Source organism: Chiloscyllium plagiosum, chromosome 32 (assembly GCF_004010195.1).
Source record: "Chiloscyllium plagiosum isolate BGI_BamShark_2017 chromosome 32, ASM401019v2, whole genome shotgun sequence".
Lineage (NCBI taxonomy): Eukaryota > Metazoa > Chordata > Chondrichthyes > Orectolobiformes > Hemiscylliidae > Chiloscyllium > Chiloscyllium plagiosum.
Genome location: NC_057741.1, coordinates 31,709,689 through 31,725,832, shown reverse-complemented (window position 1 = coordinate 31,725,832; position 16,144 = coordinate 31,709,689). Strand labels below are relative to the sequence as shown.

Genomic DNA, 16,144 nt, shown 5'->3' with positions numbered 1-16,144 from the left:
CATCTTCTGATGACTGCAGTAGGCTTTGATGGGTCTAAATAGTATGGAGTCTCTCGTCTCACAAGCCCCTTCAACCCTTTCCAACCCCACACACCACTTTCATGGGTGATCCATTGGTTCCCTCAACTCAACCTTGATAGATTTGCATTTTCCAGCAATTTGTCTTGTCTCAATCATATTGGCCATGGTTCCAATGAGCTGGAAGATTTAAAAAATCATATCTTCAAAAGTAAAAGGGTGCAGTCTCATGACATGCTATTGAAAGGAAACTCATTCAGAACTAGAATGGTTGAGGTGAGTGGATGGGGAGCTAAACAATGCATTGCTTTGTTAACTTTCATAGAAATCGTAGAATCCCTACAGTGTAGAAACAGGCCATTTGGCCCAACAAGTCCACACCTGCGGTCTGAAGAGTATCCCACCCACACCCATTCCCCTAACCTATTACTCTAAATTTATCCATGACTAATTCACCTAACCTACACAGCCTGAATACTATGGGCCACAATTCACCTAACCTGCACATCTTTGGACTGTGAGGTAACCAGAGCACCCAGAGGAAACCCGAGCTGACATGGGGAGAATATGCAAATCCACACAGACTGGAATCAAACCCAGTTCCCTGGTACTGTGAGGCAGCAATGCTAACTACTAAGCCACTATGCCACCCCACTGTTTTGTCCTGTCCAAAACAGTAGAACTAAAACAGAGAGTAAATATAAAACAGGTATTTCAGTGATGAGTGGTCAGTCTACAAAACAGGCTTCCTAGGGAGACAGTGGTGGTAGTTAGTATTGATCCATTCAAAGGCAAGTTGTATAACTTTGTTTCAACAATTAACATTTTGAGATACAGTATATGATTAATTTGAGACAAACATGTTTAAGTGTGGTGTGCTTCCGAGGAGCAGGTGAATTGAACCAATACAGTACAACCTCAATTATCCAAACATCAATTATCCAAATTTTGGATTATCCGAACAAGATCTCAAGGTCCTGTAAAACGGCATTCAGCAACTCAGCATTCGGTTATCAGTTAAACAGCATTGTGGCGGCACTGCTGGATAACCAAGAAATGTTCAGATAACCGGCACTCGTAAATTACCACTTGTTTACAATTGGATCAATTATCCGAATGTTCAATTGTCTGAATAAAAATCTCCCCACCCGTCTCATTTGGACAATTGCGATTCTACTGTACTTCCCAAAACTCTGCAACCTGAGGTTCTCCTCAGCTCATCGCTGAGTCTCATATACAATAGCATCACTATGATTGCATCATGTGACTACCAGAATGATAGAAGGTTCAAATGATGGGTTTGGTCTCTCTTCATCTTGTAATTTCTGTATCATTATGTATATCTTTTGTATTGACAGCCAAAACCAGAGTGCAGATGTGCAACTATGTTTCTGCACAAGTATTTGCAATGATTTTTCTTTCTTTAGGTGAAGTTTGAAGGAGAACTAGGTATTGATTTGGGAGCCGTAAGGCAGGAATTCTTCCTTTCTCTCTTTAAAGAGTTGATTCAACCAGATTTTGGAATGTTTATTTATCGTGAAGCCTTCAGAATCATTTGGTTTCCCCCAGAGGTGAGCCATAGTAACTTGTTTAAGAAGAGCAAGGTGCCAATGTGAATAGATGGTACTCCCATTCTCCAGACATTGCAAAATAATTTGAAAATATTATGTTGCTTCTAAGCTCCATCCCAAACTGCCAAGTGCTTTCCAATCAGCTGCATTTTCTCACTAAAAATGTGTATTGTGGAATATTTCAGTCTTTGTTTATCTCAGTCTGACCATGTAACCTGAAAGTCGCAAACAAACAGTACTTATACAATATATTGTGAACAAAACCAATACATATTTGTTACATCTCTGTATATTAGATGTATTTATGTAGAGTGTGTATATAGATTTCATCCTGTACTGTCTCTAAGTATCATTTTTCAGGTACCACACTTGATATGCAAGATAGGATATTTACATTTGATTAGCTCAAACTTGAAATTTATTTGTTAAAACCTCTTTCCATTGCTATCTTGCATTTGGATTCAACTAAGTAACTAAATATAGGGTTTATAATGTAGCAACAGTATCACATAATTACATGTACCAGAAAATGATCAAACACACCTGTACAGTTGCACTTGGTATGTTTGAAAAGTGACAACCAACATTTTCTGGGTCGGTTTCTTCCTCTGCTGCTGGGAGTTTGAGAATGCTAATGATTTATGTCTTTAGCAATTGAAATAGAGGCACAGAAAATAAGAGCAGGAATAAGTCATTTAGCCCATCCAGTCAGCTCCATCATTTAATATGATCATGGCTGATCCTCTAACTCATTCCCCTGTTCTCACTTTCTCCCCATATCCTTTGATCCCTTTAGCCTTAAGAACTATATCTAACTCCTTATTGACATATGGATTGATATATTCTTTTGTCCTCATTATAATAGATCTCTGTGCCCATTAGAAACTACTACCTGCTTGGAATACTGTGTGGCCTTGTTGTGTATAACTTCAGCGTGGTCTACATCCCATTCCCACTTGCACTCTTCAAGAAGCTACTGGGCGTGAAGCCCACTTTGGAGGATCTGAAGGAGCTGGAACCTTCTTTAGAGAAGTAAGTTGCCAAGTCAGTGGGCAATTTTTTCATTTGGTTGCAGATTTTATGCTTTTGCTATTAGTGTATTTGTTTAATGAAATACCTGGTTCAGTGCTAGGCACAAGTCGTAGGGAAGTATAGACAACAGAAAAAAGAGGAGGATGAAGAGGTACGAAAAGGTAGCGCCATTTGTTTACAGAGGTTACAAGTTCCGAATGAGCTGGGAATTATTTAATTCTTTGACAATGTCCAAATTCTCTCCCTTCACCTGCACAACTATTGCAACATCATTAAGTATCATTTTTACTGAAAGATTATCTCAAATGAATCGAAACATACCATCCAAAGAAGTATCTTCCACAAAAACATAATTCCAGAAAATCTATTGCATCCAGAATGTCACATTCTCAAACACTCTGTCCAGTTGGATCCTCTACCTTTGGGTCTTGGCGTAGAGGGGACAACTTCAGCATTTCCAGGTGACACAAAACTTCGCAGATTGGTAAACAATGAGGAGTACAGTGTGGAACTCCAGTAAGACATTGATAAGTTGATAAGTGGGCAGGTAGGTGGCAGATGACTTTCAATGCAGAGATATGTGAGGTATTGCAGTTTGGTAGGAAGAATATTGATATACAGTATCAAGTAAGGAGTACAATTCTACAGAGGGTGTATAGACCATGGGAAGTGGAAAGACAGATAGACAGATCTAAAGTAAAGCATACAGTATCCTCAGCTTTGTTAATAAGGATATAGAGTACAAGAGCAAGGAAGTGATACTGAACTTGTTTAAGCCACTTGTTAGAACTCAGCTGGAATATTGTGTAGAGCTCTGGGTGCCATCTTATAGGACTGCAGAGAATGCAGAACTGATCCGCAAGAATGGTTCCAGGAATGGGAAATTTCAGTTTCGAGGACAGGTCGAATAAATTGGGATAGTTTTCCTTGGAGAAAGGAAATTTGAGAAGGGATTTGATAGAAGTTTACAGAATCATGAGCAGGCTGGATAGAGCTGTTCCCGCTCGTAAAAAGAACAAGGTTTAAAGTGATGTGTATATGAAGCAAGGATGAAATGAGGAAAAGTTTTTTCACTCAGCGAGTTGTTAGTGCATAGAAAACACTGTCGGAAGTGTGGTGGAGGCAGCTTCAACTGAGCATTTAAGAGGGCATTGGCTGATTATTCAAAGAAGAATAATATCTTGAGGATTTGGGAAAACACAGGAGATCGGCATCAGGTAATGACGCTCATTAAACGAGCCATGAGGGGCAAACTGTCCGCTTGCTGCACTGTAACACCTCTGTGAAATTGTTCCCTTTCTCGGCCAGTAAAATCAATTGGCAATAAGCTATCAATTTTCATGTCATGGTAAAGGTTCTACATTTCTGTGGATAATTTAAAAGGCAATTATGTACAACGAAACCTTAAAATAATGGAGAAGCCAAGGTTTGTTATGTCTGTGTGAAGCAAGTAGCATAATTGACCATCAGTTCTAAAGATTCACACCTCATGGTGTTCCTCATTATCCTCTGAAATTTGTGGCTGTTGTTTGCATTAATAACTTGTGCATTAATAATTTGCCATTCATACTCTGTGATTTTTTTTTCAATGAAACCCAGCCAATTAAAGATTCTTGGGCTATGTATATCAGTCAGTCAGAAGTACATATTCGGTGGAGCCTGCAAAACTACCTTGCATTGACCCATGTTAGTCCAATATCTTCAGAAAGGAAAAATCTAAGAAATAACCAATTGTTTTATTTCTGTCAAAATGTCCCATATTCATTTTAAACTCCAATCATTTTTTTAGAGGATTCTCATCTTTACAATAGTTTGCTGTAATCATAACAGATTTATTCCACTACCTTATTTTAATTTCTGACTGTGTTTCTAGATCCCTGCAGTATGTTCTGGACAATGACATGGACCTAGATATAAACTTTTCCGTGAGTAGAAAGGATTTATGTCAATCACATTGGAACATCTCCATATAGCTTTTATTATGTACTTAATGTCAGTGTAAGGAACATTTCTACCAAGCCCAATTTGTGGCCTCACCAGCTTAGAGAGATAAACATTTACGCATGTATAATGCTTTCCATCTCAAAAGCTTTCAAATCTCTGCAATGAATTATTTTCTGAAATCATATTAGAGGTTCTTGAATGATGTCAGGAATGAGAAAGTGACAAAGGAGGCTATCAGGTCCACTGTGAAAGAATTTTATAACAATAATAATTTCCTTTGTCCTGCCTTTAACCCAAATACTTTATTTCCTTTTTCAAGTACTTGTCTAATACCTTCCTGAAAGTTAGTAATGATTTTGCTTCCTCTGCCCCCTTCAGCTTGTGCTTTCTAGATCACAATACCTCACTGTGTAACTTTTTTGCTCCTTGTACTGCCTCTGGTTCTTTTGCTAAATACTCTGAATGCCTGTCCTCTGATTCGCAACCCTTCCACCAATGGAAATAGTTTATCCTTAGTTAATCTACCAGAACCCTTAAAGGTTTTGAAAAGTTGTTTCAAATCTCTCCTAACCTTCTCTAAAGAAAATAAGCTCAGTCCATGTATCCCTGGTATCAATAGGTAATCAGTGCTCTTGTAATGCCACAGTAGTGTCCCTGTGTCTGAGCCAGAGGACTGGTTTCAGGTGCCAGCAACTCGAGAAATCAATGTAAATATTGATTAAAAATGTCTACAATAGTTAAATCTATCTGCATAATCTCCATGGTTTCCTACTAAAGTGTGGTGCCCAAATATGCTGATAGTATTCAACCAGCGCATTACTCAATGTTTTGTAATGGCTGAACACAATTTTTCCATTTTTAAATTCTTTCTCTCTATTTGCAAAGACAAGGATCCAGATTTTGTTTGTTAGTGTCAGGACCAGTTGAGAAGGCTATTGAAGTAATATGCATTGTGGATAAGGATGAGCCTGTTGATGTACTGTACTTGGATTTCCAGAAGGCATTTATCAAGGCTCCATATAAAAGGCTATTGTGCAACACAAGAGTTTATGGTATAAGGGGTGATGTACTAGAATGGATTGAAGATTAGCCAGCTGTTAGAAAACAGAGAACATGCATCAATTGATCTATTTCAGATTAGCAAGATATGACTTGTGAGCATTGCAAGAGTCTGTGTTGATCCCTCAAATCTTTACAATTTATATCAGCACCTTAGATGAGGAAATTGAAGATGTGATGGCCAAGTTTGCAAATGACACAAAGATAAGAAAGGACATTGGTTGTGAAGATGATATAACAAGGATGCAGACTGTTATAGATAGGTTAAATAAGTGGGCAGAGGTCTGGCAGATGGAGTGTGTTGAGGAAAATGTGAATCTGTACACTTTGGCAGCAATAATAAACAGCAGGGTATCATTTAAAAGGAAAACAATTGTAATTTTGCACTTTCTTTTGGAAGGGTGTATATGCAATGGAGGTGGCTCAGAGGAGCTTAATCAAATTGATATCTTGAATGAATGGGTAATCTTATCAGGAAATATTGGATAGGCTGGGCATGTTTTCCATAGAGTTCTGAAGAGCAGCAATTTTTTGATTGATGTTTACAACATCCTGAATTGTCTTGACAAGGTGGAGTTGGAAAGGATTTTATGTCTACAGGTGAGTTAGAATTAGGGGACACGGCTTTAAAATTAGGGGCTGAAATTTCTTTCCTTCTGAGAATTGCGCAACTTTGGAACTTTGCCTTATAATGTGCTGGAAGCAAAAAGAAATACTGCAGATAATGGGATCCAAAGTAGACAAGCAGGAGCCTAGAAGAACACAGCAAGTTGGGCAGCATCAGGTGGTGGAGAAGTCAACATTTCAGATATAACCTTCCATTCCTGAAGAAGGGTTACACCTGAAATGTTGACTTCTCCACCTCCTGATGCTGCCTGGCTTGTTGTGGGTTGTTCCAGCCTCCTGCTTGCCATAATGTGGTGGAGGCAGAGTCAGTGACTATTTTTTAAAACTGAGGTAGATGTGTTCTTGTTAGGCAAGGAGATCAAAGGCTATCAGGGAAAGTGGAATTTGAAATAAAACAGATCAACCATGATTCTATGAAATGATGGAGAAGGTCGTAGGACTGAATGTTCATTTTAGGGGTTGCATGTTCCTGCACCTGTCAGTCTTTCTGATCCAGCACTTCATCTGAAATTTTAAAAAAGTGCATTTTGCTAGTGAAAAACTTCTCAAGTGTAGTTGTAGGAAATTACCATTTAGTTTATCTTGCTTGTCCTGATTCTTATCACAAAGAATCACTCATCATTAGCTGAAGAATAATGATTCACATCACAAGGACAAAAGGAGTCATGCAACACCAAGTTATAATCCAACAGGTTTAATTGGAAGCACTCTAGCTTTCGGAGCGCTGCTCCTTCATCAGGGCAACCACCTGATGAAGGAGCAGCGCTCTGAAAGCTAATGCTTCCAATTAAACCTGTTGGACCATATCTGGTGTTGTGCGATTTTTAACTTTGTACACCCCAATCAAACACCGGCATCTCCAAACAAAAGAAATCATAACTGACTCTTTTTTTAAATGCAGATTACGTGGGAGGATAAGCAAGTTGAGCTCATTCAAAATGGCAGTAACCAAGCTGTGACAAAAGAGAACAAGTATGTTATAAGTAAATGGAGCTACAGTGAGGTCAGAGTTTTAGACCTCTTCCTTTTGTGTTTAGTCATCGATCTTCACCTGTTCCAAACAAAAGACTTGCCTGCTGTATTGTTAATGAACAGGCTTGATTGCATGATTAGCCCTAGTTCCTTAAAGAGGAAACTTGGCAAATGTTACATTTTCTGAGAATCTCCTTGTCTTACTTTTGATAGATTTGAGGGGTAAGGTGAGGGCTATTGTTTTGCAGCTAAGGTTTTGTTTTGTTTTATATTTCTTTGACTTTCTACAAAGCGGCTGCTAGAGGTCAGGTCATGTCTGGTTATGGAGGTGGGATGTGGGAAAGGCTCGATGGACCAGTTGGTCTTTCCCTGCCCAATGCTGTTTCTGCCAGGCATTGAGTAGCCTCTAAGCAACTAAAATTAAAACTCCAGCCTCTCCCTGAAGGACCTACCCCTACCATCCATCTCCTCAACTCATGGGCCTCACCTGAGTTACAATAAGGTTGTGATTAAATGAGGCCGTTCCCATAACTGGTCTGGGCCTCTGGGCATCAATACAGCCTCTGCTGTCTTGTCAGCAGAGTTGTGTTGCCTATTATTGTCCATTTTTGACAGTGGTCAAAGGTTACCCCAACCCAGGGAGACAAATATCATTGAAACTGCATTGTTGGTAGTCTGTTTGTGTAGCATACTTTTGGGTCATATTTTAATGTTGCTGTCTCCTTACCATGAAAGGGAGGAATATGTGAATGCCTGCGTAAATTACATATTCACAACATCAATTCAGGAACCCTTTGGTGAGTTTCGAAGAGGTTTCTACAAAGTTTGCGACGAGACTCTACTAAAGTTCTTCCAGCCACAAGAGCTGATGGACATATTGATTGGAAATGATGACTATGATTGGAACATTCTGGAAAAGGTTTGAAAACTATCCATAACCTGTACAAGAATTATTCTGTCTAGTATCTGACTCTCCATGAGGTCGCTATTTTAATACAGGGAAACATGGCAGATAATTTGCACAAAGCAAAATTTCAGAAACACTGACGGTACAACAGGACTTATGTAGCACCTTCTTAATGTAGAAGACGTACCAGAGGAAGAGAATGAGCTTATATTTAAAGGATGCGGACTGTTATTCTCTCCTTGATGACCCCATGAACTCTATGAAAGATCGATGAATACACTTATGAACATTAATAGGGAATTTAGTGGCCCTGCCTTTTAATCAGAAGCTCCAGGTTTAAGTTCCACTCTGGGACATTAGGGCCAAGGAAGGTGTGAAAATCAAGGTGAGATGAGTATCAAACTGCAAATCCTTCCAACAATGGCAGTTAAGAGCAGTAGAAATTCCGTATGATGGAAACAAATTTGGAGCATGCCCCCATTACCATACATAGCCCTGGATCACAAGATGTGTGTAAAAGGGTACATTGCTACAGTGACTTGAAATCCTTGGAGGGGATTGGTGGCGGTGTGTTGGTTGACTTAGTTGGTTAGACTGCCGGCTGGTATGGATCAAACTGGTACTAACATCATGGGGTTTGATCCCTTTTCCACCTGGATTGGCTTCAGAACATGCTTCCTTGCTGGCCCATGGTAGAGTTTGCAGAACCGTTGGCCATAGCTGTCTTTAAGCAGAGACATCAAGAACAATGATGTGACAATGTAAGGATTTGAAATGCAAGCATATCCTGAAGGGTTTGTCCTATTGTGACCATAAAAATTTTTTTTTTATATAACAGAACACCACATACAGCAACAATTGCAGCAGATCACATCCAACCATTGTGATGTTTTGGAAAGTGTTCCATGACCTGTCTTTGGGTGAGAAGAAAAAATTCCTCTGTAAGTACTCCACTGAGCTATACAATTTAGACAAATTCGACATACAGTTAGAGTCATAGAGATGTACAGCAATGAAACAGACCCTTCGGTCCAACCCGTCCATGCCGATATATATCCCAACCCAATCTAGTCCCACCTGCCAGCACCCGGCCCATATCCCTCCAAACCCTTCCTATTCATATACCCATCCAAATGCCTCTCAAATGTTGCAATTAGACCAGCCTCCACCACTTCCTCTGGCAGTTCATTCCATACACGTACCACCCTCTGCGTGAAAATGTTGCCCCTTAGTTCCCTTTTATATTTTTCCCCTCTCACCCTAAACCTATGCCCTCTAGTTCTGGACTCCCCCACCCCAGGGAAAAGACTTTGTCTATTTATCCTATCCATGCCCCTCATAATTTTGTAAACTTCTATAAGGTCACCCCTCAGCCTCCGACGCTCCAGGGAAAACAGACCCAGCCTGTTCAGCCTCTCCCTGTAGCTCAAATCCTCCAACCTTGGCAACATCCTTGTAAATCTTTTCTGAACCCGTTCAAGTTTCACAACATCTTTCCAATAGTAAGGAGACCAGAATTACACGCAATATTCCAACAGTGGCCAAACCAATATCCCGTACAGCCGCAACATGACGTCCCAACTCCTGTACTCAATACTCTGACCAATAAAAGAAAGCGTACAAAACGCCTTCTTCACTATCCTATCTACCTGCGACTCCACTTTCAAGGAGCTATGAACTTGCACTTCAAGGCCTCTTTGTTCAGCAATGTTCTCTAGGACCTTACCATTAAGTGTATAAGTCCTGCTAAGATTTGCTTTCCCAAAATGCAGCACCTCACATTTATCTGAATTAAACTCCATCTGCCACTTCTTGGCCCATTGGCTCATCTGGTCAAGATCCTGTTGTAGTTTGAGGTAATCTTCTTCACTGTCCACTACACCTCCAATTTTGGTGTCATCTGCAAACTTACTAACTGTATCTCTTATGTTCGCATCCAAATCATTTATGTAAATGACAAAAAGTAGAGGGCCCAGCACCAATCCTTGTGGCACTCCACTGGTCACAGGCCTCCAGTCTGAAAAACAACCCTCCAGCACCACCCTCTGTCTTCTACCATGATTTCCCACGCACAAAGCCATGTTGACTATCCCTAATCAGTCCTTGCCTTTATAAATATATGTACATAGTGTCCCTCAGGAAATCCTCCAACAACTTGCCCACCACCAACATCAGACTCAGTGGTCTATAGTTCCCTGGCTTGTCCTTACCACCCTTCATAAACAGTGGCACCACGTTTGCCAACCTCCAGTTTTTCGGCACCTCACCTGTGACTATCGATGATACAAATACCTCAGCAAGATACCCAGCAATCACTTCCCTAGCTTCCCACAGAGTTCTAGGGTACACCTGATCAGGTCCTGGGGATTTATCCACTTTTATGCATTTCAAGACATCCAGCACTTCCTCCTCCGTAATCTGGATATTTTGCAAGGTGTTACCATCTATTTCCCTACATTCTATATCTTCCATCTCCTTTTCCACAGTAAATACTGATGCAAAATACTCGCTTAGTATCTGCCCCATCTCTCCTGCAGCTCCACACAAAGGCTGCCTTGCTGATCTTTGAGGGGCCCTATTCTCTCCCTAGTTATCCCTTTGTCCTTAATGTATTTGTAAAAACCCTTTAGATTCTCCTTAGTTCTATTTGCCAAAGTTATCTCATGTCCCCTTCTTGCCCTCCTGATTTCCCTCTCAAGTATACTCCTACTTCCTTTATACTCTAAGGATTCATTCGATCTATCCTGTCTATACCTGATATATGCTTCCTTCTTTTTCTTAACCAAACCCTCAATTTCTTTAGTCATCCAGCATTCCCTATACTTACCAGCCTTTCCTTTCACCCTAGCAGGAGTATACTTTCTCTGGTTTCTCGTTATCTCATTTCAGAAGGCTTCCCATTTTCCAGCTGTCCCTTTACCTGCGAACACATGCCCCCAATCAGCTTTTGAAAGTTCTTGCCTAATACCATCAAAATTGGCCTTCCTCTAATTTCCATCGTGAGATCACCCACAAAGGGTCTCATAGACTCAAGGGGTGGCATTTAAGGGAGGCAGCTCTGCAAGCTTATCTTCTTTATATCCCTATCCAATTTCCTTTTGAAATCATTAATTTTATCTGGAACCAATGCCTTTCTGCACAGTGAGTTCTAGAGTTAGGTCCATTACAATCTACTGTTTAATACATAACTTCAAAGTTTTTAATCTACTTATTAAAGATAAACATGGTTCATTAGAGTAGAGCTTTATAAATGCTGAATTTTCATTTTGTGCCTCAAGTATTTTACTAGAGGTAACTATTTTTTAAAATGTTCTTCAATCAAAGTTTGTGCGAAGATTTGTAGCTCGGGTGCTCGTTGTTGTGGTTCTGTTCGCCGAGCTGAAAGTTTTTGTTGCAAACGTTTCGTCCCCTGGCTAGGCGACACCTTTCGCAGGAGGCTCCCAAGCACTGATGATGTCGCCTAGCCAGGGGACGAAACGTTTGCAACAAAAACTTCCAGCTCGGCGAACAGAACCACAACATGTTCTTCAATGTAAAAACAGGTTACTGATTCTTGATCTAATTTAGTAATTGGATATGCTTGAGCAGGTGAATGCTTGTTTCTTATCTAGCCTATACTAATATTGGTCCCTTCACTTTTAGAGGTATCTCATGCCTTTTATGAGGGTTAAGTGAAGATTCACTGCAATGACACATGTTGTGAAGGAAGACAAAGATAAAGAATGAGTTGAAAAGTTGCATTTTTTTGTTGCTGCAGCAACACAGATTATGAGAGGATCAGAGAGAAGTGTAAGGTTAGAGGCTGTGAATTCTCTCACACACACACCCACACACACACACATACACACACACACACACACGTGTCAGGGGTGTGATGGAATGGTCTCCATTTTCCTAAATAGGTGCAGCTCCAACAACACTCAAGGTTTGACATCATCCAGGGTAAAGTAGCATGCTTGATCATCACCCCAACTACTACCATCAGGATTCACTCACTTCTGTCCTCAATGCAAAGTGGCAGCAGTGTGTCCCATGATCAAGATGCAATGAAGCAATTTGCCAATGGTTCTTACACAGGACCTTCCAACCCCTCGATCTCTAACACCTAGAAGGATAAGGGCAGCAGACACATGGGAATGGCCCCATCTGTAAGTGCACTCCAAGCCACACACCATCCTGACTTGGGATTCTTTCACCAACATTCACTATTGCTGAGACAGAATGGTGGAACTCCCTCCCTAACAGCACTTATATCCCAAGGACTGCAATGGTTCAAGGAGTCCAAGGTCAAGTTTCAAATGGTTTTGAAAGTTTATCTTCTTTATGTTCTTTATGTCCCTATCCAATTTCCTTTTGAAGTCATTATTTTTTTATCTGGAACCAATACCCTTCTGCAGTGAGTTCTAGAGTTAGGTCCATTATAACATATTATTTAATACATAAAAATATATACTTATTAAAGATAGACATTGTTCATTAGAACAGAGCTTTATGAATGCTGAATTTTCATATTGTGCCTCTCAAATGTTATACTTGGGATAACTATTTTTTAAGAAGTTCATCAATGTATAAATGAGTTACTGACTCTTTATCAAATTTAATATTGAAGATAAACAAATTATGGCATTGCCAATATCATATGAAAGGAAGTGTGTAGATAGTTGCAGTGTGGAGGCTCATTAATGCCTTAGTAAGTATGGGCTAATTTGGATATCTGAGACATCAAGTTATGTCAGACATGAACTTTGTCTCCTGGATGTTAATGAAACAGTTCAGAAAATGCTCTTTCAGAGTCTTTCAACTCATGTGATACAGCAGTTGGTGAATTAGTTGGAAAGTAGGGGCAATGGATGACAAGCATTTAGTCACAATGTTCCGTCTATCCTGGCATGGAGCAGCTTTGATGGACCAAAGTATTCTTTTCCTGACTGTCATTTTTGATTCATGGCATATCCGAATAGTTGAAAATGTGTTGCTGGAAAAGCACAGCAGGTCAGGCAGCATCCAAGGAACAGGAGAATCGACATTTCGGGCATAAGCCCTTCTTCAGGAATAGTTACAGACATGAAGCATATAATATCATTGGTATGGTTTTACCGATAATGCAGTGTTAACAGTTAAACCTCTTTCCTCAGTATTTCTTACAAGCAAGGATCGACTTCCAGTGATGGGAATGATGTGCATTAACATACATATTACCCTGAGCCCACTTTCGGAAGACAACTATCCAGAGGCAGATGTCTGCTTTAGTACCCTGAGACTTCCAGAATACAGCAGCGAAGAAATTCTGAAAGAGAAACTGATGACAGCTATTAACACTCAAGAAAGATTTGACAAATTATGAAGCACGTTTACAATTAGAGAAAAAAGGCAATACATCCCATTTGGACTGTATTTTGACTTTTAATGTTATAATCTTAAGCACTTGCATCATCAAAGCTTATCACAGTTACCCACCCACATTAGGCAAATGGCACTATCATTTGCTTTTACCGTAGACCATCAAATACAAAGGTGTTACTTTCACTTATTAAATATGTCATTTCAGGAGACCTATTTCAAACAGTGGTTGGCATTTGGTCATTTGGCCCCATTGAATTTAAGTGGAAGTGACCATAACACTATGTCATAGCGTCTTACAGCATAGACCTTTCGATCCAACCAATTCATGCCGACCATAATCCCAAACTAAACTACTCCCATCTATCCTTCCAAACATTTCTTATTCATGCACTCATCCAAATGTGTTTTAAATATTGTAACTGTCCTCACTACAACCACTTCCTCTGGAAATTCACTTCACACATGAACAACTCTGTAAAATTGACCTCTCATGTCTTTTTAAAATCTTTCTCTTTAAAAATGCATCCCCTAGTCTTAAAATTCCCCACCGTAGGGAAAAGACATCTGCCGTTCACCTTATTAACACCCCTCTTGATTTTGTAAACCCCTGTAAGGTCACCTCTCGACCTCCTACACTCCAGCGAAAAAAGTTCCAATCTATCCATCTCCTCCTTATAACTCAAACTCTCCATTCCCAGCAACATCCAGTCATCCGTTACATACTACAGGGGAAACTGGCCAGGCTGTTATGACCAACTCACACTCGTTTTCATGTGGGCTTTTAATCAGCCATGTAGACCAAACAGTAAGTGGGGAGATGGGGGTAATTTGTGCTTTTTTAAACAGATTGTTAACAACATGACTTTGCAGGTTTATTCATCAACTAGACTGGCCATCAAATTCACAATTCCACCCATTTTTAAAGTATGTACTTTTATTACAGTGGCCACTTTTGACAGTTGACAAATTGTGTTGACACCAGTATGCCCAACATATGTGGCAGAGACAGCGTTCAGTATCCTAGATGTATAGGGTGCTTTATTTTGAAATCTTAGCTTGGATATTTCCTTCGGCTGTTATGCTTTTACCCCCTAACAATGCATAGATACATTAAAGGGAACACTAATTGATCACACGAGGAAGAATAGAATAATAATGAGAAATAATCAATTTAAAAGACAAGTAATGGGATGGACGTTCACCTGGAGTGTAACCTAACACCAAGACCATTTGTCTGGAATGATTGGAATCTATGCTGTGTTCTGAACAATTCAGTATAATTTGGTAGCTTTGGAAGATTCCAGACAACAATACAGTGGCAAGCCTGTTAAAGAGAGTCCAAGTTCAGATTTTGAATTGTTTGCATACACAGGAATGTGTTGGACATGAACCTGAGGGGGTTTACTAGATTGACATCTGGAATGCACAAGCTGTTTTGTGAGGATTGATTGGACAGGCTGGGCTTACCTTCACTGGAGTTTAAAAGATTGAGGGGTGACCTGATTGAGTTTTATAACATCCTATGAGGTCTTGACAAGGTGGGCGTGGGAAGTGATGTTTTGTGGGTAAGTCCAGAATGAGGGATCATTGTTATAAACTTAAGCAACACCCTTTTAGGACAAGGATGAGGGAAAGATTCTTTTTTTCTGACAGTTGCTTGACTTTACAATTCTCTGCCTCAAAAGGTGACGGATCTGGAATTACTTATCATTTTTAAGGTGAGAATTGGTAGATTATTGATCAGCAAGGGAATCCAAGGTTATCAGGGTTGGATGGAAATGTGAAATTTAGTAAACAAACAAATCATCCATGATTTATTGTAGGTCTGAGCAGGCTTGAAGGGTCAAATCATCCACTTTTGCTCCTAATTCAAATGCTTGGGACTACGGTGATAAATTAATTTTCCTGCAACTGAATCAACTCCTTTCAATGGATTTATCATTTGATTTCTCCACCATCTGATTGGCTGTGGCAAAGTTGGATGACACATGAGGCAACCATGTCTCCCATCATTAGATCACTACTGGCAGATGCCTCTTGCTGAAAAGTCATTGTCTTTGTGGACAGGCCCATTAGCCTGATTCACAACCCATCATCAGGAAAACGATCTAGACCAAGGTCAAGTAGGGTGATTAGGTTTTGGTGTGGTGGAGGGTAAGGGGACAGTATGAGGTTCCGACTATGCTGGATGTCAACCCATTACTCAGAGGTTTCTGAGTGGTTTGAGTCAAAGGATAGGAATGCCACCACCACAAACTAAGGCTCAGTGCCCAGGGTCTGATCACTATGGTTCCAGCAATTAGAGATCATTCTGTGAGGAACCAGGATAGAGGTGGGCAAGATGATTGTGGAGGGAAACACCAGGTGCTTTCAAAAATAAATTCCATTTTGATTCCAAACACTTTTGATTATTAGTGAGAAAAATAATGGAGATGGGTGAAGAGGCCGGCTGGTGATAATGGGATTGAGGCAGGAATCCTGCAGGAAAAAGGCCAAACCAGAGTTGGCAAGCTATTAGGTTACTGATTTCACATATCGCCAAAATAAAAATGTGACAAATATCTTTGTATTTATGTGTTAATGTTCTTTGGGACCATATGTAATAAATTTGAAGTAAATAATTATTGGGAGATCATATATTGCAAATAAAAGGTCACTTAAAACCATCTGT

General features: G+C 40.0%; 1 protein-coding gene across 1 annotated transcript in view; it reads left to right on the top strand.

Annotated features, from left to right (window-relative positions):
• LOC122539481 (probable E3 ubiquitin-protein ligase HERC4) overlaps nt 1-16,144 on the top strand; it is a 46,239-nt gene extending 30,095 nt beyond the window's left edge. Inside the window, exons 17-23 of the mRNA XM_043674359.1 lie at nt 1,446-1,589; nt 2,455-2,621; nt 4,495-4,546; nt 7,153-7,223; nt 7,959-8,142; nt 8,969-9,071; nt 13,266-16,144. Of these exons, the coding sequence (XP_043530294.1) occupies nt 1,446-1,589; nt 2,455-2,621; nt 4,495-4,546; nt 7,153-7,223; nt 7,959-8,142; nt 8,969-9,071; nt 13,266-13,474 (930 nt within the window). The 3' untranslated portion in view covers nt 13,475-16,144. The remainder of the gene's footprint in view (nt 1-1,445; nt 1,590-2,454; nt 2,622-4,494; nt 4,547-7,152; nt 7,224-7,958; nt 8,143-8,968; nt 9,072-13,265) is intronic.